Source organism: Bemisia tabaci, unplaced genomic scaffold, assembly GCF_918797505.1.
Source record: "Bemisia tabaci unplaced genomic scaffold, PGI_BMITA_v3".
Classification (NCBI taxonomy): Eukaryota; Metazoa; Arthropoda; class Insecta; order Hemiptera; family Aleyrodidae; genus Bemisia; species Bemisia tabaci.
The window spans coordinates 14,636-37,512 of NW_027311775.1; the positions used below are offsets into that span (position 1 = coordinate 14,636).

Below are 22,877 nucleotides of genomic sequence, written 5' to 3' on the forward strand. Positions count from 1 at the left end.
TTTTTTTGTGTGTTTGACAATGAGTGCAGGTTGCCTACTCTGGCACCTGAAAAATATGAAATATTTCACACCTTTGTGAAATTTCATGAAATATTTCACTGAAATTTCCAATCTTTCATTTCTTTCTTACGTTGCATGCCACCCTACCCAACCCCCGAAGACTGGTGTCACTGCCAGGCTGGGGAAAATGATCGAGAAAGTTTGAAGAAAAACAAATTCAGCATAAAAATTGAATGCATGCAACGGCATAGTTATGAAGAGAGGATTGCACGATTAGACAACCTTTTTCTGACAATGAACTGATATTTTAGGCTCTTGTCTTATCCAAACGAAGCGGAATAAGCAGTATCCTTGTCCATCTCTTCAAGAAAAATTTAAACGTAAGTACGACGATTTACAGTTTAAAATTCAGCTCCTCATTTTCCATAAGTCCCTGAAGATTTGAAATCATTTGAGAATATCTTGTACAACTTCCTCTAGGCTCCTCGGTTAAAAGAGGAAAAACATAACAAACAAAATCACGCGACATAAACTAACTGAGATGCCTTTCCATGGGATAAACTCGGCATTTGAATTCCGCGCGGAGCGTAAAACGAAGGGAGAATTTTCGAAGTTGGGTTCTGACCCAGCATGCAACAATTTTAACTCTGCGGTGGGCCGGGTTGCATACGTTCAACTTTGCGGGCGATATCTGAAAACTACTCTCGGCTTTCGCGATAGGGTACGGGTGCAATTAGTGTTTCCTTGGAGCGTGACGCGTCTTATCCGGTTGAATATTCGGACGCTCCTGTTGGACAGATTTTTGACACGACATTAAAACTGAGATGCTTTCTGGCAGACCAGATCGGCATTTGAATAATGCACTGAGCGCAAAGCAATGGCACTACTTACGAAATTCAGTCCGGACACAATACGTAGCGATTTGTGACTCCGCGATGAGCCGGGTTGCAAACGCTCGAGGAAAACACTGATCGCACCTATACTGCCGTGCTAAGGAAAAACCCGTATGAACCTCCATCAGTTGCCAAATTTCCTTTTATTAAATACGAATTTTTATACAAATTGGAGAATATCTTCAGTTCAATCTTTCAGAGATTTTTCTTCGTAATTAGATCTAAATTAACTGAAAATTTCAAAAGAAAATATGCATGACTCAGCTCAAAAATGTAAATTTAACTGGAGGAAGTTTGGCAACTCTCGAATGTTCATACGGCGTTTTTCCTTAACAAGGCAGTATAGCAATTCACAAATGAGAGCCGTATATTGTGAGCGCACGTAAATTGTGGACAGAACTCAGATATCGCCCGCAAAATCTAGCGTATGCAGTCCAGCCCACAGCGTAGTTAAAATAGTTACGTGTTCAGCCCGAACGCAACTCCGTATATCCTTCCATTTCATTGTTATCAGCGTACGTAGTTTTGAGATAGAGCGTTCCGTTATCTGTATGATGTTAGGGTGATCTCACGACATCCTTTTGGAAAAAACTAATCGTTTTTTGCTGGTAATGCAAATACGAGGTCAAAGACCGAAATGCCAATTAATTTTGGAAACCTCGCTTGTTCCATTCGAAAAATTGAGAAAACTTTAACAAGGGACCGTCTCTTCCATGTAATCATAATTCAAACATGTGCGAAGACAGCTGCAGAGGAAATCAGAATTTTTTCAGAAAAATGAAATATGCCCATTAAGTAAAGATTGGTGGTCATTTAAAATCATGGGTTCGAAATTTTTTTTACGGCTCACAATGAGACTTTCGGCAAACCCGTAAAGTTAGATAACTCCCCTTTAAGGGTATCATAAAATGTTTCGTACATATGGTCTCAGGTCTCGTTGAAAATCTGGAAATCTCTAAAAATATACCGGATTGACGTCATTGTATGTAGGATGCTTTGGACCGCGTTAAACAGAAAGGAACCAAGTCACATCAGCTATTGACAAATTTAATTGGCTAATTTAATTTTTTACATGAAAAAAGTTGTGCGGATTTTCGTGCATATTTCAGTGAATTTTCTCCATAGTAAGAAGCAAATTCCTTAACATTTTCAAAGGGAACCGCACAAACGTTTTATCGTCAAAAATTAAAGTGCCCATATAAAATTGGCAATAGCTGATGTGGCTTGGTTCCTTTCTGTTAAACGCGGTCCATTTTACGTCTAGAAAGGAAGAACATATCACCCACCTTATCGGCAGTACTTTTTCACGTTAATGAAAAATAAGGGTTCATCGTCGAACTTGAACGACGAAGACCATGAACTCATTCTCTCAAAATCGGAACAACATTTTTCCGCGTATTATGACCTTAAAATCGGGTTATTTCCGATTGTGTGAATGTAGAATTTTTTGCCAACTGCGCAGCTGAATTACATAATTAAGATGAAAATATTCAGACGCGAGCAAAACCGAAGAGGAAAACATGAATCTCGTGGGTATTGTGTTTTGTGAGGAATGATAGTCACACTCAGTTCAAGACCCTGAGCGGTCTAGTGTTCTACGAGTCTGTTATTGAGCAAAGATGTGGGCGACTAAGTATTTGAAAAAATTAGGATTTTTGCTTTTTTAGTTATATAAAAATTGTTTCAGTTGATGACCCTCTTCGTCGAAAAAGCTCGCAAGGTTCCTCATTCGTAAGTACAGATAATTGAAAATGTAATTTTTGAAGATACAGTTTAATATCCGCCTTCTTCGCCTTTAGGGAAAAATATAAATAAATACTCACTTTAAATGAAGGGATGGGGTTTTAAGAATGGGATATGAAAAAGGAACATAAAAATAATTTTCTCGGACTAACGAAACAAAACTTTTTCCTTGTGTAGACAAACCAATCAATAATAACTCAAAAACCCTATCCCCCACAACCGCGATCCAGCCGGTCCGAGCTGACGGTGACTTATTGGCGAGAACATTTAGCATTATTTATACCTTATTTAAACCCTATAATGCGCTACTCTACCATTAAAAGGCATGGTGATAACTCTGAAATATTGATCACGACTCGAAATCACACGAACCAAGACCTGCGAAAATTGCAGATATCAAACAACTTTTAGCCCTGTTTTCCGTTGGTTAATAATATCAGGCCGTGGCCCATAGGTACTCGGATTTCCGTACTTTTCGCAAGATGGATTTTTAAATCGAGTAGAATAATTTGACATGCGAAAAAGGCACATACATATACGTATAAGGCAGTTTTACAACGCACTTCGGCGTTCTGCGACACCCAAATGCCACATGTATTCATCTTCCCAGAGGTTATCGGGCAACTACTGACAACGCAACATCTCTTCGTCAACGAAGCCATCCCTTAATGGGACGTTCCCGTCGCCTTCTCCCAGGTGAACCCATAATCCGACACTTGTTTGGGAAACCTCTCCTCCGAAATTCTTTGCACATGTTCTTTTTGCACGTCTCGATTCATATAGTTTCATCAACTGAACGTATAGTAATTGGAATCATAGGCTTGGTAACACTGTCATCGATTTAATTACAGATCCTTTTATTTCTTTTTATCGGATCCTTACTCTTGTTCAATGCGAATCGAATCAAGCGTGCAACCTTGCAGTTTAAAATGGGTTATATACTTCACTGATTCATAGTTATATTTTTCAATAAGCCTACAACGAAAATAAATACATAAGTTGCTCCTTCATGTTTCCTTGCTTGAGGTGATTCGATGGACGCCATATTTTGTGTCAAAACGACATGCGATATATCGCATCAATTGGTTCCATTTTTTCAGCTACTCGTCATCTTTCTCGAATCTTGAGATCGCACAACTGTTGTCAGGAGACTAAATGTTCACATACCCATTTTGAAAAAAAAAAAAAAAAAAATTCAACGTAACATAGGGGTGGTTTTTTTTAGAGGGAAAGTATCGCTTTCGATATCAGTATCGAATGCGATATTTTTCCTCTAAAGAAACCATGCCTTTATTGTTGAATTTCTTTGTCAAAATTGGTAAGTGAATTCTTTAGTGTTCTGATAACCGAAGTGCAATCTTAAAATTTGAAAAAAATGACAAATAGTTGAGTAAATGAAACTGATCGATGTAATAAATCGCATGTTGTTCTAACACAAAATATAACGTCCATCGAATCTCCTTAATCGATCTGTTGATTAGATACCCAACCTATGTAAATGTATGAACGGTTAAAGTTGCAGAACACGAATTTCGCTCTGCGACGTTGGATAATTCGTTTTAATTTATATTAACCAGGTAAAAAAAGTATCTTCGGCTTAATTGGATCACATTTTGCAAGAAAGAAAAAAAACTGGCCCTTAAATTACGCTAAATTGAGAGATGAAGGCGTCTAGCACAGGCTGGCATGTAACGTAAGAAAGAAATGAAATAAGATAAGTCAGTGAAATCTTCCATGAAATTTCACAGAGCTGTGAAATATTTCATATTTTTCAGGGCCTAGAGTATACGCACTCAAGCACACACAAAAAGATTTTGACACAATTTTTACATTTTGCGAACATGAAAAGGAACCAGTATTTTTCTAGATCTGTCATAAATTTCTGAAATTAATGGAATATTTCACGTGGAATTTCAAAATTTTACTTTTCATGAAATGTTTCCATCCTGACCTATAGCATCCGATACTTTTACGCATCAACTGAATTCATCTTCATGGAATTATTCCATATCAATTTCAATCATCATTCTTGATCAACCATTTTTTATTTTTCCAGGACAGCAAACTGAGCATATACAGATCGACTCTTCTTGGAGTGGAATTGAGTCTCGGCCATGACCCCCCACGTCTAGAATATGCATTATCCTTCGAGCTGTGCTACACTCCCGTATGCTTGTGCGTGTAACATCAAGGACGCGCGACAAAGCGTTTTATCAAATACCACTTATTAGAATCCTTAAAAATCGGTTTTGACGTACTTACTAGCCTGTAGACTGACCATGCGTAACTCAACTCCGACGATTCTCTTTAAATTCTTGACTCTTTTTGGTGTTTCTCTCGCCGACGATTTCGCTACGGCAAATGGACAGGGTCTGCATTCGGACAACGGACAACAGTTGGGAACCAACTCCATGCCTCCGGATGGAAATATAATAATACTCAAAGGCATGAAGTGTTCTTGTAGCAGCTTCGATGAAGGGAACCGTTGTGGATCAGCGGTAGATGGTGACTTAAGTACGTTTTGGTGTAGCAAGTCTGGCCCAGGAGCGAATCCTTTACCGCACAATTTCACGATTGACTTAAAAACGGTCAGGATCTTAACTGGAATGGCATTGGCGCCGCCGCCACAGGACACCAATAAAGGAAGCGTGTATATGCACGAGATTCTTTGCGATGGAAAGCTCATCGCGTACGGCACATGGGCTGTGGATGTGGTGTGGAAGTTCTCAAACTTCGAGCCTGTAGGATGCCGCACTGTCACTGTAGTTCATAAGAAAGGAGCAGACGATCGACAGGAGACTTGCATAGCTGAACTGAAATTCTTCGAATCAAAGCTGACAGATAAAGTGGATACAAGGCTAGGGAAATGGGGTCACACCATCCACTTGCCTTTAGTTGCTGTTGCCTGTGCCCAAAGGCCCGATGGGCGGTTCATGGCATGGTCAGCCTGGGGATACGATCGATTTACGAATGGTCCAGGCGGTGTAACGAAAACTTGCACCGTGGATTTGGTCGCGCAGACAGTCACAGAACGCACCGTTACCAAGACGGGCCATGACATGTTCTGTCCTGGTGCTTCCATAGACTCACAAGGGAATGTGATGGTGACGGGTGGTAACGACGCTAAGAAAGCAAGCAAGTACAACATCAACAATGATACCTGGAGCCCTGCACCGAACATGCTCATCCCGCGCGGCTACACCGCTTCCACCACTTGCTCCAACGACAAAACCTTCGTGCTCGGCGGCTCGTGGAACGGGGGCGTCGACGGCAAGAACGGGGAGCTATACGATCCGGGCACGAACCAGTGGACCAAACTTCCGGGGTGTCGGGCGGACGCCATGCTGACCGGCGATAAAGACGGCGTCTACCGAGCGGACAACCACGGATGGCTCTTCGGCTGGAAGAACAACACCGTCTTCCACGCCGGTCCGAGCAAGAATATGAATTGGTACTCGACCGACGGCGACGGGGGCGTTCAGGGTGCCGGCACCCGCGGGGACGACAACGACGCCATGTGCGGTAACGCCGTCATGTTTGACGCCGTTGCGGGCAAACTCTTCACCTGTGGTGGATCAGAGGATTACGTCGATTCGGCAGCCTCCACCAACGCCTACTGTATCACCATCAAAGAACCCAACTCGATCGCGGACGTCCAACCGACCGCCAATAAAATGGCCTCTGCGCGCATTTATCACAACTCTGTGATCCTGCCGAACGGAGAAGTATTCATCGTTGGTGGACAAATAACTGGTGCCCAATTTACAGATAAGGGTTCAGTGAGAACACCGGAAATATGGGATCCCGCGGACAATTCAATCCGGAAACTTACCCCGCATCAGATCCCTCGAAACTACCACTCGATCGCTCTTCTTACCATGAACGCTACTGTGCTGTCAGCTGGGGGTGGTTTATGCGGAGCCTGCGAGGCCAACCACCTGGACATGCAAATCTACTGGCCCTACTATCTTTGGGATAAGAATGGAAAAGAAGCTCGCAGGCCTGTAATCCTTAGTATTTCAACTAATAAAATGTCACCTGGAAGTAAATTTACCGTAAAAACCGATGTTAATTGCAAGAATTTTTCCCTCATGCGTTTAAGCGCCTGTACACACGCTGTCAACAACGATCAAAGGCGAGTTCCGTTGGAGCCAAAACAACAACAACAAAGAGCGGGGAAGCCCTTTACGTACACCTGTGTCCTGCCCGCGGATCCCGGCGTTTGTCCCGGGGGCTATTACTGGCTCTTCGTGCACAACGACCAAGGTGTGCCGAGCGCCGCGAAGACGATCCAGGTGGTGCTTCAGAAATGAAAGGTATCGCGGATGAAGGGGTTAACAAATTCGTTTTCGTGTCCAGAGCAACGCATTGAAAATTGATAAATCACATGAATGCTCACGACTGAGAGAAACCTTCAACTCAAACTGACCGCTTCGCAGTCCATCCTTCGACGCGCTTTGCGCCGAAGATGTTATGCGTCACGCGGTACTCCCTTGATTTTACACTGTGGAGAGATTTTATATATATATGAGTCGCTATTACAGCGCTCTTTGGCGCTTTACGACGCCTACTCGCCACAAAGCTCGATCTTCCCACAGGTCATCAGGGAGTTGACAATCTCTTATTTCATTTAACACCCCCTGTCGCCAACCTCTCACTGGGCGTCCCCTACGTCTCCTCCCAGGAGGAACCCAATCAAGCATCTTTTTTGGCAGCCTCCCTTCCGTCATCCTATTGACATGACCATACCAAACAAGTTGTTTGGTCATGACGTCGAACACGATGTCATTTTCGACTTCCATTATCTGACGCACTCTATCATTACGGACCCGATCTCTCCTAGAAATTCCTGCCGACCTTCTCCAGAAATCCATCTCCGTTGCTCTTAGCATATCCTGTGTCCGTTTCTTCAGCTGCCAAACTTCACATCCGTACGTTAATATACTTTTGACTACAGCGTTGTATATCCTCCTCTTGTTATCTTTGGAAATCCGCTGATCCCAGAGGATTCCATTTAACATCGCTATAGCCTTCCTTGCTAAGGTGTTCCTTTCCCTGATAGCTTGATCCGTCCTTCCATCTTGGGTCAACCGCACTCCCAAGTACTTAAAGTGCTCGCAGCCTTTGATCTGCTGCCCATCCTCCAACTCAATGCTTTGCTGATCACCGCCAAAAGTCATCTTCTCAGATTTGGATATGCTGACTTCCAGACCCCACTTCCGATACTCTTCTACTAACTTGCGCATCATGTATTCCGCGTCATCTTGATCTTGAGCAACCACCACCTGGTCATCAGCAAAGCACAGAGTGAACAGAGTTTCAAGATCACCCAAGGGGACACCCATACCAGAACATTTCTTTTTCCATTCTTTAAGCACGCACTCGAGATAAATTTTAAATAATGTTGGCGACAAACAACATCCCTGTTTTAAACCCTTAGTAACATAAAATCCCGCTGACAACCCCCCATGGCACTTGACTTTGGTAAAACTCCCTTTATAAAATCGCTTAACAGCGTCAATCAACCCCCGTTAAAATTCGATTTTTCCAAGGCCTCCCAAAGTTTCACCAACGGCACACTGTCATACGCCTTCTGGAGATCCACAAAAATTAAATGCAGTTCCTGAGCTACGGCCATTTTCTTCTCAATGACCTGGACAATAACAAAGAGATGATCTATCGTAGACCTGCCAGCTCTAAAACCAGCCTGCTCCTCTGCTTCGTGTTCCTGCCATTCGTCCTCGATCTTCGCTTTCAGTATCTTCCCATACACTTTGCTTATTGTCCCGGTCACTGAGAGCCCCCGGTAGTTGTTACAGTCGTCCTTCCTTCCCTTCTTTTTGTAGATGGCCTTGATCCAAGACTCCTTCCACTCCCCTGGTACCTCGTCACCCCTGATGCATTGTTGCATCAGTTTTCTGAGGCACTCAAAGAGCTTGGCAGTCCCGTACTTGACCAACTCGACAGGAATCCCACCAGGACCCGGTGCCTTGTCATTAATTAGCTCTTTAACCGCTTTAATTATGTCACAAGTGTGGATCTCCAAGTTGTTCATTCTTCCGTTGTCCGTGCTGTCGTCTCGAAACTCTGGGCGCCTTTCCGTCAAAAGATCTTTAAAATGATCCTCCAGTTTTTTAAGTGATATCGGAGAAACGATGTCGCGCTTCATGTCTCTACGTAAACCTTTAATTAACTTCCAGCTCTCAGCACTTTTTCTCCCCCTAGGTAGGTGTTAATTCTAGAGCAAATGCTTTCCCAAGCTTCATTCTTCTTCCGTGTTATGAGGCTCCTAACTTTAGACTGAGCTTTCCTGTAAGCAACTTTATCTTCAGTCTTTTTAGACGACAGAAATATAAGGTGTTTTTGCCTCTTAAGATTTATCTCGTCTTCAATTTCTTCATCCCACCAGTAAGGATGCTGGTATTTATTACTGGTTTTGTGAACACCTAGGGCTTCTTTCGCTGCAGAGTGGATACAATCTTTGATGAACTGATATTGCTCTTCCGTGGTACCCGAGAGTCCATCCCCCAACTTCTCATCTAAGCGTTTCCGATACAGAGCCTTGACACTAGGGTGCTCCAAACTTTCGATGTTATACCATACTTCATGATTTTGCGTTCCCTGACTCTGCTGCTGCTCAGGCATTGGCTCTTTATCTTTAATTCCTTTAACAGGAAACGCTATATCTGCTCGGAGGAAATGATGATCACTGCCGCAAGAGAGTCCCCTGCACACTCTAACTTGCTGCAATTTCAACTTAGTAGTGTGCTTTACAATTACATAATCGATGATGGATTTCAATCCTCGCGTTGGCTGGACCCAGGTATACTTATGGATGTCTTTGTGTTGAAAAAAGCCATTCAAAATTCTCATCTCAGTTTGAGAACAAATTGAGATGAGCCGATCACCGTTATCATTAACAGCATCCTCCCCAAACGGTCCAACAACTTTACAGTTTACTCGTCGTCCCGTTCTGCTGTTCAAATCACCCATAAAAATGGCTTCCCTGCCAGCACCAACGTTCAGTATTTCATCATTCAGATCTTCGAAGAATTGGTCTTTACATGCGACAGTGGCATCATCATTTACACCGTAAACTCCGAGCAGCGTGATCTTATGTCCGTACAGGTTGAGGTTCATTTTGATAATGCGCTGGTTGACGGCCTCCCAAGTGCCCACGAACTTACGTAGGCTTCTCCTCAAAAGTATTGCTACTCCTTGCTGAGCACGCTGATCTTTGGCTACGCCGCTGAAGAATAGATCATAGTCACCGTAATTCTCTGACCCGTGCCCTTTTTTCTTGGTCTCAGTAAGAACAGCGACATCCACTCCAAGTTTCTGAATCTCCGATATCACTTCCGGTAACTTATTTGAAATGCCTTGGACATTCCACGTCCCAAATACCAATGTCCGTTTTCGCAATTTTTGTCGACGTGTCCGTTTAGTTCTAGTGGTACCGAGGCTTGTATTGTTAGGTCGTTTAACAGTAAAACCTTTTACAAGTACCGGGGAGTTAGCCCGATGACTCAACCCCCAACCTGGAGGACCAGGGTTTGATTTCGGAGTTGCCTCTCCTAGACAGGTTGCTTTCACTTCAGCTCAGAGCCCTGTCTGCCCTTCTAGCAGGTGGTTCATACGCCCAGAGGCCGGTGACCATCTCCACTGCCCCCTTTAAGGCAGGGGCTACCAGCTGGGGTCCGCAGGATTGCTAAACCTGTGACAACAGTCCCCCATACGGTAAGGAGACGGTACGGTGTGGAGAGATTTTAAGAATGAAAAATCAGCGTAAAATGTCCAGCACTTCACAAGGTTCACATTGAAACACGTTTTAGTTGAGAAAGTAGTATCTTGCGTGCAACAGAGTCATTTAAAGTTACCAAGAAAACTCAAATCATAAAAAATATTTTGACAAATTTATAAAAATTTATCAATTTTTTTAAACATCGTACTACAAGCAAAATTGATAAATTTGTATGGATTTTTAAAATTATTTTTCATGTCATGGAAAAGGAGACGTGCGCGTACGTCCTCTTTTTCCGGTGGTGTATTCAAATTCAATTCCTATCATTTTGTGTATAGCACTGGAAAAAAAAGTCGCTTGGATCTAGAGTCCAGACTCTTGAAAATAATGACAAGAAAAAATATACTCTTGATTCAATCGGATTTTTGCTTGAATCACAAGGAAATCCACTTAAATTAGGAGGCTTGGTTCTCGATTTATGCAAAAACCCGGTTGAATCAAGAGTATTTTCTCTTTTCAATGTTATTAAGAGTCTGGACTCTACATCCAAACTACTTTTTTTTCCAATGAGGTATAGGGTCGACAGACTCTTTATGACTCTTCGCCCGGCATTGTTGCAGAGGAGTTTGAAGACGTTTGTACATCTTATTCCAGCATTGTTTTCAGTCGTGGTGCATACGTCTCTACATTTCTAGAGTCTAGTTCTAGTCTTTTCTATTTTGCCGAGGAGACTACCAATCTCCGTGATAGGTTCAATGGCTCCACTGTGTGATTCGATCGAATTCAGGAACCGCCCTCCTAAGAATAGGGAGCCGGAACCGTAGAGGAAATAGGTGGTTTACAGGACCGCAGCATCCCTTCTTTTCATGAATGAACTGTTTAGGAGCCCCCGCTTAGGGGCAGTTACCAGGGTCTTGCCCGGTCCGTTTCCATAATTCTGGAATTTCGGTGGACCGGAATTCTAGAGACCGTGTACCTGCGCTACCTTTCCAGCGGAAACTTCTTGGCTCCACCTAGCGCGCTGATTGTGGCTCCGGATTCCGCCACTGGCTCTGTAATTAGGCTCTGTTGATTCATTAGTCAAGACATGCCAACCCTACCACCGCGCATCACAACGCACAAAGGTTCCAAGAACTACATCCACAGGACTAAGGACCGCACGGTTAGACCACGGCAATAGATATATTCAGAGCCTTTTTTAATGATTCATACTGTTCATCAAACTTGATATTTGAATATTAAAACTTGGATATAATAAATGGTCACAATTTTTTATCAAAATTTCAAAATTCAATTTCACTTTTCAATTTGGATCAAAATTTTTGGGATTTATCGTCTATTACGTTCGGCATTTTCTCATCGTGCGTGACAAACACTGCTTTGCTTCGGAAAAACACCGTATGAGCCCCTCATACGTTACGGAATTCCTTTTGATCAAATACGAATTTTCAAGGAAATCTGTGGATATTTGTCCTTCAATTATTCACGGAATTTCATTCACAATCAGATTTAAATTAACTGCAATTTCAAGAGAAAATATCGACAATTCTCCTGGAAAATGAACATTTTATTTGACAACTCCCAGATGCTCATTCGGCGTTTTTCCTTAGCTTGGTTGCACAGTAATATGGCTTTACTGTTTTGACATGAAGTGTAATATTGGAGCACTTGCATGTGTCAGAAATTTGCGATTTACGTACTGTTTCATAAGTAAAATGTTGCGAGAAATACTATGATGCCTGATTTTCTCTGGAACAAACTCCAAAACTCAGAAAAAAGCTCTCAAAGTTGAGGCCGTGATGGAGGAGATATCCCACGCTATATCCTGAAAGTCCATCTCTCTATCAAGTGAAACTCTTCATGCGAAGATAGGGAGCAAATATAATAAAAGGGTTGTCACTCTATTTGGGGACTCCAAAATTGAAAACACGGCAACCCTGCGGTATTTGCTCCTTATCTTTGCATAAAGAGTCTGTCTAGATATATAGAGGTACGAACTCTCAGGATAATTTGAGATAATCTTCACCATTGTGGCCTCATCTTCGAGAGCTTGTTTTGAGCTTTACAGTTCGTTTCAGAGAAGACTAGTGGCACCATCGTGTTTTTCGCAAAATTTTACGCAGAAACAGTTCTTAAATCGCAAATCCTCCACATAGTGATAGCTCCATTATCACCCCAAAGCCCACTTTTGGCGCGCAGCTCTTCTCAGACCTGAAAAGACATTTTTGCCCTTAATCTTTAGAAAAAACTTTAGAGCTGCATTGTTAGAATCGTACCGCATAGACGTTCATAGAACATCTAGGGTAGCTTCTGGTTAAGTTTGTAGTAAAAATAAAACAGTGTATCGCTAATGTCCAAGCACTTTTCACGGATCGCCAGTTAAGATCAGAGACAAAAAATGGCCCCCCATTAAATTGATATCTTGGTTCTAAATTTCTTCCAAATTTCTCTTGTGCAGTTTTGTTGTTAGGCAAAACGTTTTAACGGATCTGGATGTTTTCTTGGACATTTTAGAACCACCTAGTGCGACGCAAAAAAAGAAAAGAAAAAAAAATTGATATTTTCGCAGTGGTGGAAGCTCATGTACTTGACTTCAACATCCAGCTGTTAGCCTACCTACTGGATGGATGTTGAACAAGGTGTTGAATTCTGCTGACCAACCCAAGTCAGGTAAAATTTTTGACTCACGACACCCAAAACTCATAATCCATCTAGTAGGTAGGTCGACAGCCGAAAAAAGGATGATGACTGTTGGAGATGTTGCATGTGTGAGGAACTTGAGATTTGACTGTTGATTCTTATGTAAAAGTTCGCGAGAAACACGATGGTGCCACTGGTTTTCCCTGAAATCAACTCTCAAGCTCAAAAAAAGCTCTCAAGTTGAGGACAAAATGGAAGGGATATCCCTCGCTATCGTGAGAGTCCACATCTACATCAAGACAAACTCTCCATGCAAAGACAGGGGGCAAATACATTGACAGGGCTGCCGCTTTATTTGGGGACTCCAAAACTGAAAACACGGCAACACTGGTAATGTATTTGCTCCCTATCTTTGCATGGAGAGTTTGTTTTGATGTAGAGGTGAACTCTCAGAATAGCGTGGGATATCCCCTCCATTTTGGCCTCAACTTGAGAGCTTTTTTTGAGCTTGGGAGTTACTTTCTGAGAAAACCAGTGGCACCATCGTGTTTCTCGCGAACTTTTACAAAAGAATCGATAGTTAAATCGCAAATTCCTCACAAATGCAACATCTCCATTGTGCATAAGGAATTGTTGAATGCCCGAAGTGAAAGTTTTCACTTGTCACCAAGAGGTTAGTGGAGGGTCCCTCTTTGTATCGGGATCGGATTAGTTCCCGCCGATGGATGGAAAATTGGTGGTGACGTCTCCTGTGCGACAACTATTCGGATGTGGGGTTCGATTAGAATTCGGCGCTACATGCGCGGGCGCTGCTACAGAGGCAGACTCTTAATAATTTAGAGGATCAGAGGATCCACGAACAGGACATGGCCTCTAATCAGCCCAGGTGAGACCACCGGAGCATCGCTGCACTTGTTGCCCGAACCTGCTTACAAATCGATGCCACAAATGTGCCATTTTCAGGGGTCAGTTGTGTCTTTCTCGTTCAGTTCGGCTACGACGAACTAGCACCCGCCGCAACGTTGCAGTGAGAATCAAATGTGAATGAAACATAATTATTGTAGTAGAAGTGTTCGACTGAATGAGGCCAAGAGCAGGAATCGAATTTTTGGACAGCATGGCAAGAGATACATCCAAATAGTAAATTTTTCATGGGTGAAAATGCGCAAAAATCACGAGAAACATATCGAAATCTCGATGGCTAAATTCAGGGTTACCGTAGAATTAGGAAAATGAAATTTCCTGACATTTATTGAATTTCCCTAACACATTTTGGTGAAATTTCGTGACAATAATTGAAGATATGCCAACTGGTTAAAAAAACATAATTATAATGGAAATCGGATATCACGGCATCGGTTATAACGACCTGCGATCTGGTCAGTCCCGTGGCTGAAATCCCATTCATTCAATGTATTTGATAATCGGTCATAACAACGACAATCGGATAAAACGACCAAATTTAGCCGCGGTCTCTAGAGGATCGTTGTATCCGATTTCCATTGTGTAGAAATAAGTTTTCAAGCAAAAAGTTTTGTTCAAAACGTCGGACTCGCTCTAGAAAGCAAATAAAGGTGACTTAACAATTTTTTCCTGAAATTCTTTTTTCGTCAATTGAAATTGTCATTTTCCCTGTCATCTCCAAGTTTTCCCTGACCTCTTAAAATTCCTTGACACTTCCCAGTTTTCGGGGGTGTTCCCTGACTGTGACAACCCTGTAAACTCCGAAACCTCGTAACTCGATTGCAACTTTCTTTCCCTCGCAGTTTTTAATTCGTACGGAGAGGAAACGAATAAACGTGGTAGCTTGAAATTTTCACAAAAACTTCGAAACACCTATCGTCGAACCCGACACTCCGCGAGATAGCTCGAGACGTTAAAACTTCGGTCGCAAAGACTAAAGGCCGTTGACTGTGGGGATAGAAAGACGTATTCATCCCTATGGTCGACGTATTTCCGTCAAATTGGAGGTTTTTTCGTCTGCGTCCGGAGTTCTGACTCCAGACATTCAAAGCGCTTTCGCGGAAAGACAAACTTGACGATAAGTATTACAAATGAAGACCCAATCGACTTTTTTTTTTTTTTTTTTACTATACGGAGTAATTGAAGCGCTTGGTACCAAAAGGGCATATCTTGGTTGCAGTCGTGTCTGAAAATCTACACAAATATTTCATTTGTTATGAAGCAAATGTAAGAAATTTGTTGTAACTTTTACTGGATATTCTTTATGATTTTACAGTGCTGAAAATGTAAACTTTCAGAAAATTCACCAATATTTCCTGTCTAAAATAAAAATCATCGCAGGAGATTCTGAAACATCGCAAACACCGAAATACCCTTTCGCACCCACCGTCTCAATTTTGAGCTTTTCAAGGAATATCAGATTCTTGAGGAAATTTCAGGACGTTGTGATGGAGATTATAATCTTTTACCTTTTGTATCAGGGTAAATTAAAAATAAAAACGAAGTTTAAGATCTCGAAATGTATTAATAGATACAAATTTTAACATTATCAACATTTCAGAGTTGAAAAAAATAGGTTTTTAGACTCAATATAAAACCATGTTTAAAATATCTAGTTTTTAAATGAATAGATTTGATAAAAAATTATTTTATTTACTTTCATGTACATTAAATTTTAAATTTAAACAATTAAAAGCTTTGAAAGATAAACGATGGCGCAAAATAAATTATACTCAGAAATGATAACTCGTTAGAAATTGAACTCTAGCGTCACTCGTGGCAACGATGTCAAATGCCCGAGGGAACATCACCGTGGGGTGACTGAAACCACAGACGCGCCAAAAAGCAAACAAACCTTAACTTTTCCCTGTTTTCCCTCGTTTTTTTCTTATTGAATCAGAAAGCGGCCGCCGTTGAGAGGCACTTTACATCGGCGGAGGAGGGAGCAGGGTGGTCTCGCTTTGATCTGGGCACTATTTCGGGGCCTGATGACTGACAATAAGTAGTTGTAATTCGGGGGTTATTCGATTGTCTCAGAGAGCCCCGAGAAAGATTGTCTCTCGATCTTGATTGAAGATCGACCGGGAGTGGGCCGAGTTGTAAAGCATCCACTTCTACTCTCACCAAAGGACGGATTCTCAAGGGTTCTCTTCGAACACAATGTTGTCTCGTCGAAAAAAAATGGAGAAAAATTATCGAGGAGACGCTTTATTTGTACGATGGGCTTGTTGCAAACTTCAGCTGGAGCAAAGAGAAGAGTTGGATTGCATTTTGCAAAAAGGAACCGAGAGTATTTTAATGTCGCTGAGATTGAACGACTTTTTTTACTTTGAAAAAATAAACTGTCATCTAAATAAGTTTTATTTTTACTCCCAATGAGCTATAAATCTGAGGCGAATATCATATTTGTAAATTTAAATTTTGTATCACTTCAGTATTTCAGAGCAAAGAATTGAAGTTGCACAATCTTAGCAAAAATTGAATGTGCCGTAGTGTCGTTTTTGAAGCGGGAGGCTTGAAAAAAGCGCATAATTCTCACGCAGATTGTGAAATTAGATGTGTATTTCAGGCTTTCCCGATGCGCTCATCGTGATTTTTGAGCCATTTTCTTCGATAAAAACTGATTTTTTTTGCTTTGGCTGAAGTTGGCACCAAGCCCACGTCCAGATCCTTAAAAATGTGTATCATACAGTAGTCTTTTACACGATTTTTAGATCCTGGATGAATATTTATCTTGAAATTTTCAGCATAGGTATCATAAAATACAAAATTCTTAAAAATTTAAGCATCATTTGAGGAGGAAGGAACAAGAGGAGTTCGCAGATTTGATGAGTTATTTACCCTAAAATATCGAAAAATCGTGAACTCCTAACCATACATTTACAAAATTTCGTAAACTGTCAAAATTCGGCTATCTGCCTCGGCGTTCGATAAAATGCCTTATTTGACTGTTGGCCTGCAACACATACTAGACTACACGAAAATACATTTTAATGCCAAAATTGGCTGGCTAAACTGCATAGATGATTGAAAAAAAAAATCGATTTCTTTTTATTTTAATTTTTTTTTCTGTAAAATGTTTCTACTTGTTCCACTGAAGGAGACAGCAGAATGTTGGCGGTCAAAACGTGGGTTTTGTTTCCTCTAAGTTTGTTATTATTTCTCATCTCTACACGGAGAAAAAAACTTCGTGCGTGGGACCCGAAGTTTAGGTCATATGGATCTCTGAAGTTTTCGGATTGAGCATCTGAACACTTAAGGTCTAGCTGCCGAAGTTCAGGTCTGACATCTGAAACTTCAGGTCTGACATCTGAAACTTCAGTTCTTACATCTGAAGTACTTCAGTTCTTACATCTGAAGTACTTCAGTTTTTACATCTGAAGTACTTCAGATGTGAGAACCGAAGTTTTTCGGATGTGAAAACCGAAGTACTTCAGATGTAAGAACTGAAGTTTCAGATGTCAGACCTGAACTTCGGCAGCTACACCTTAAGTGTTCAGATGCTCAATCCGAAAACTTCAGAGATCCATACGACCTTAACTTCGAGTCCCACGCACGAGGTTCTTTTCTCCGTGTATGTAGTTTGAAATATTATTAGTTTAATTTATTTTTGGCTTGTGGCTCGATTTTTTTTTCAATCATTTTACCGTGTACTACGGGAAAACCTGCACTGGAACGAAAGAGACTTGGCAACGCCGGAAGGCTCATACGACGTTTTTTCTCGGCATGGCAGACTGATTGTGAGAGCGAAAGTGATAGGGATCCCCAGCCTCACATCATATCACTCTCGGCGATCCGCTCGCATCACGTCGCTGGCTCCCGCTTCCCACTCGCTTGAAATTCGCATTTCATTACTGACAGGACGTCAAGCTCACCACTCCGCCGCCAAAAATTGCATTAGTTCCGCTCGCCGTCCCACACTTGCGCATGCGCGGAGATCAAGTCCAACTTGCGCTCTTCCCCCCGAACAGATTGGATTGACGAGAGCCGCATTTTCGGGACAAGGCTACAGTTCCGCCACTCATTGTTCTCCCGACGTAAAAAATTATCGCACCGACGAGAACGGTGCGAGGAGAAAAAGTTATTGTAACTTAGGCTCCGTCGCTACGATACGCTTCCAGCAAAGTCGCGGGGAAAAGTCTCTCTCGCCAAGTTGGGACGAACATTGGCTAAACCAAAAAGTACCAAGTGGGATCTTTGTACCACTGTCAAGAATCGAGGACTGAAATTCGATGCCAGAGTCTACCTACAGGGTCATTCAAAAGTCACGCACCACTGGCCATGAGAGGGCGCCCCTGCCCCCCCTCCCCATGATGGGGTCAAAAACTGGAAAGTACCTAAAAAAGTTTCCCTCTTATTATGAGGAGAAACGTCACAAACCGCAAATCGATATCTTAATTAGAACTAAAGTTATAGCCAGTGGTGCTTGACTTTTGAGTAACCCTGTATATAACGCCCAAAAACCCCGAGTGATATGAATGCGAAGTGAAAATAACGCCGGTGGCGAGGCGTGCTTTGCGATAAATCGATTGATCTGCCATTCGAACCTATGGAAAAGGGTCGATAAATAGGGTGTCCGCAACGATCACCCTGATAATCGATTCTTTACCATAGCTTCGAACGGAGAAATATCGATAATCGATCATTCACGCTTCTCCACTGATTAACACCATAGGAGCGTATGGCACTCCGAAAAAACACTAGATTCCGCTTCGTAAAGTCACGTTCGTGTAAGTCACTCCTTAAGGAGTTCAGATTCGCTCCGCATTCATGTCACTCGGGGATTGTGGGCGCTATACAGACTCCGGCGCAGAATTTCACTGTAAAATGTTTAACAGGAAGAGATTCAGGACCAATTACGAGGGGAAGACGGAGTGACAGCAAATTGTGTGATATTTTGCTGTTCACTTAATGGTTCATGTTCGTGTATTTTATTTTAATAATTCGTTCAGTAGTTAATTGTGCTAAAGTATTCCTTTAATTACGTCTAAATACTTGATTTATACTAATTTATATTCCCGCGCAAACTTGTCGCAGGAACATGAGAGCCGCGTCCTGCGGAGACATCGACTACGTAAAATCCCCGAAGTTCCATTTCATTTGGTAAAATAATTTCAATACAATAATTAAGAAAACACACGGAAGATCTTCAATTGCTCAAAAACTAAAACTCATTAATTACAGATTTCACTCGAGTATACGTAAAGGTCCAGTTACACGATCAAATTGAGACATCAAATTGGGCCTCTCATTGGTCGCATCCTCACCTCAGGTCTTTTTCCACCAATCAGAGCTTCAATTTGATGGCTCAATTTGATCGTGGAACTGGACCATGGTTTTTGAGGGGGAACAGGAGGTTTGAACAAACGAAAACGTTACTTCCTGAATCATGAGTTCAATTTGGTAGAGTTCATTGTCCATTGAATTCCGCGTAAAATTTTAATGTGAAACCGTGTATTGTGCTGTTTATTTTTTCACACCGTCTAATGTTCCAACGGTGCACCGGTAGTTGGTTTATCAAATAAACCAAAAAACGCGCGAGGGGCTCTATACGGAAATGCAACAGTGCCGTGGCGTGAATTGCGATATATCGATTGTTATGCCATCTAAACCTATGGAAAAGGATCGATAAACAGGGTGTTCGTAGCGAACACCTTAGCAATCGATTCTTTACCATAAGTTGAAATGGCATAACAACCGATACATCGCAATTCACGCCGCACGCCACTGAAATGCAACGGGAAATCTCTAGAGGGTTGCGAGTGAAGCGGGCCTATACCGTCGCTCCTCTGGCGTGAGGGCGTATCCAGGTTTCCGCGTGAGCCCTAGAAAGCATAGATTTATATGTAAAACAAGGCTCACGTTGAAATTAAGATACGCCCTCGAGTCAGAGGGTCGTGGATGTGTTGGCGAACGTGCCCGGTGATATTCCACCCGCTCTCCTCGATCCACTTCAATGGGCGATTGTTCAGCGGGGGTTGGGGTATCAGGAGTAACCCCTTCAAAAACCAACACCCGCTGCCTCGCTGGACTTTCCTGATTTTACAGTCCTTGACTCCAGATTGGGGTTGCCTACACTGCGAGCTCGCCTATAAATTACGTGACGCTGAATTTGCCGTTTTTTGAAATGCCTCCCGACGTCCTGTAACGCGTTCCATGACGCGCACTGGAAAAAAGGCTCTGGAATCTAGACTCTTAAAAGATTTGACAAGAAAAAATCTTGGATTCAATCGAAGATTTGCTTGAATCGAGAGCCAATCCTCTTACTTTAATAGGATTTCTTTTTGGTTCGAGCAAAAATTTTATTGAACAGGGTTTCTAGTATTTTTAATTTGAAAAATCCTGATATTTTCCTGATTTTTCCCGATACTTTATAAGAAATTCCTGATATTTCCCTAATTTTTCTCGACTCCTGGCACAGTAGGCAAAAAGCAGTAAGACTTTCTCCGCTGAGGAGATTTGCGTAAGAAAAATTTCTGATAACACGTCCGATTTTCCTGATATTTTCCTGATAAACCCCGAAAGTAAAACTGCGACATACGTACCATAAGCTTGCAATATTGTCATGCAATTTGGTGTTATTACGCGACGGAATATTATGAGTAATAGAAATGTTTGCAGTATTCTATTTAAAACTCATTAGATGTGCGGTTGGAGCATTTGCAAAACGTGCCGTGGCATTTGTTCCCCCGAGCCTTTAAAGAGGAAAAATCGGCAATAAAACCTGAATGTTCCTGCAGAAATAATACCTTTAGTCAACAAAAATTACATCAAGATGAACTGCTAACAGCACACCTCCCAGCACAGCGCTAAATCATCGCGCAAAGCTATTAAACAATCCGTTTTCTTTCATTAAATAGAATTACTCTTTCTACTTCGTACTTGATAAATTCTCGACCTGGAGTCAAGCTCACAATGAAATTACACCCCCACAAGGGCGCGATTGTGCTCAAAACTTTCCCGTTCCGAATGGAAAAATTTATCAACTAGACCGCAGCTACCCCGATGGTCCTGGTGAGGTGAGGGAGCGAGAAGGGGAGGGAAGAAAGAAATTTCAAGAGGGAAAAATGGAAAGTGATAAAACGGCGCACTTAATGAGGAGGAGATATGGAAAACAAAGTGCAATAAAGTACTGAATTAGAAAAAAAAGTTGCAAGGATTCTAAGAACAACTGAATGAAAAAAGGGAGCTTTTCTTTATTGCCTCACTGCGCTCTAAATCTTTCAATTGCCTTCGGGTGTGTTTCCGAAAAAAGGATTTTCGCCTTCAACTTGGCGATGACGCGACGTTCCTTCGAGGCAATCGTAAATTCATCAGCAGAATTTGCAAAGTTATATCTAATGTATCGGAGTTTTAAATATTACTTATTCCTTTTTTTAGTTGAGTTTTATTCGGTTTCGTCTCCGGGAAAACTTTTCAGCTCCGGGGGCGCCCTTTATTAGACTGAGGGGGTGAACGGGGTCGGGGAGGGGGGAGGAGAATCTATTTTATTGGAGTGCAACCCCCTTGGAGGGTCAGCGGGGGTGGCGGCGGTCGTTTTCATCCCGAATGATATTTAAATTAGACTGCATCTTTGCTGTTTCTCTTCTATAAATATTCATTGTTTTTCATTCGAAGCTCTTAAGTCGAGCCGGGGTTTTTTCGTTCGTCTTTTTGTGATAGGTCCCCCTTGACTTCGGAGTTCACGTTTTCCTCGGCGCGAGTAGGCAGAATTTTAAAGCAAAATGCTCCGCCGAAATTAAGCAATTTTGGTGCTGGCTCCGGCTGTCTTCGGATCGCTAAGGCAAGTCTCGGCTTAAAATGTTTAATCTCCACTGCGGGGCGTAAGCGGGGGAGGGGGTTTCGTGACCGGAGCGCCGAAAATGCAAATCCAGCAACTTTTAATACAACCTTACCCGCTTGCACTGTGATGAGGCTCTCTGGACTTATTCCTTCCTCAGTGGCTTTACCTAAGAAGAAAGAAAGTTGGAACTATTTAAAAACTCAGTGTCAGTTCGAAGTACAAAGTGGGAAAAAATAACAGTGTTTTTGTGCTTAAATGATCGTATTCGATATATCAAACAGATGAGATTGTATCGATACCGATTGGTCCCACATGTAAACATAGCCTAAAAAGTCAATTGAGTAATCTGAGGGAACGGGTTTCTTGTGCTAGATTTTTAATTCTTATGAGTATGAAATGGCAATGAAAAGTGTAATTGTTAGAAATTCTATCACTTCCAGCTTTTCATACTTAGGTCCAAAATTTTTTGTCTGAGTTAGTGCTATATTGTTTTGAACCGTGCAGACGTATAGAATAACATTCACTTATCGCTCTTTAAACACTCAACTAAAGTGTGCGGACCATTTACCACGATAAAATACAATAAGTAATAAAAAAAATGAGTTTAGAAGGCTAAAAAATCGATTATAAACTTGTCAAACTCTGTTTCTTAGCCTTGTGAATCCATTTGTTTTTTACTTATTTTATTTATCGTTATGAATGCGGGTTACTAAGTAGCGTCTCTCTTACCAATATTTACCTGACAATTTGAAAAATATGAATGGGTGTTAGAAATTTGACCTTCAAACTAGAAGATATATGGCAGCGGATGCATTTCAGTCATTCTAATTTGTTTTGTGCTCAGACACTTCACCGCTTCATCGGGGAAAATATTCCTAATTAATATAGTTTTTCGTTCTCACATCATATGAAAATATGTGCCTATATTTTCTTCTTGAGGACGAAAATTCGGAAACTGCTACATGGCACTCGAAAGGCCTAACTAATAAATAGTCCTAATATCCAAAGAATTTATTCACAGCGCAACTGCCGCAAGGGACACAAAGAGCTATTCCTTTCGGACGTTCTAGCTGACCTGTTCCTCCTACCATTCATTCTACACGAGGACAAAACT

The 22,877-nt window shown here is 41.8% G+C and overlaps 1 protein-coding gene across 1 annotated transcript; it reads left to right on the plus strand.

Annotated features, from left to right (window-relative positions):
• Positions 1-2,018: 2,018 nt before the first annotated feature.
• On the plus strand, positions 2,019-7,115 carry LOC109043797 (uncharacterized). The gene is made up of 2 exons (XM_072305928.1): positions 2,019-2,624; positions 4,693-7,115. The coding sequence occupies exon 2, from the start codon at positions 4,916-4,918 to the stop codon at positions 6,947-6,949; it is 2,034 nt and encodes a 677-aa protein (XP_072162029.1). The 5' UTR covers positions 2,019-2,624; positions 4,693-4,915; the 3' UTR covers positions 6,950-7,115.
• Positions 7,116-22,877: the final 15,762 nt, after the last annotated feature.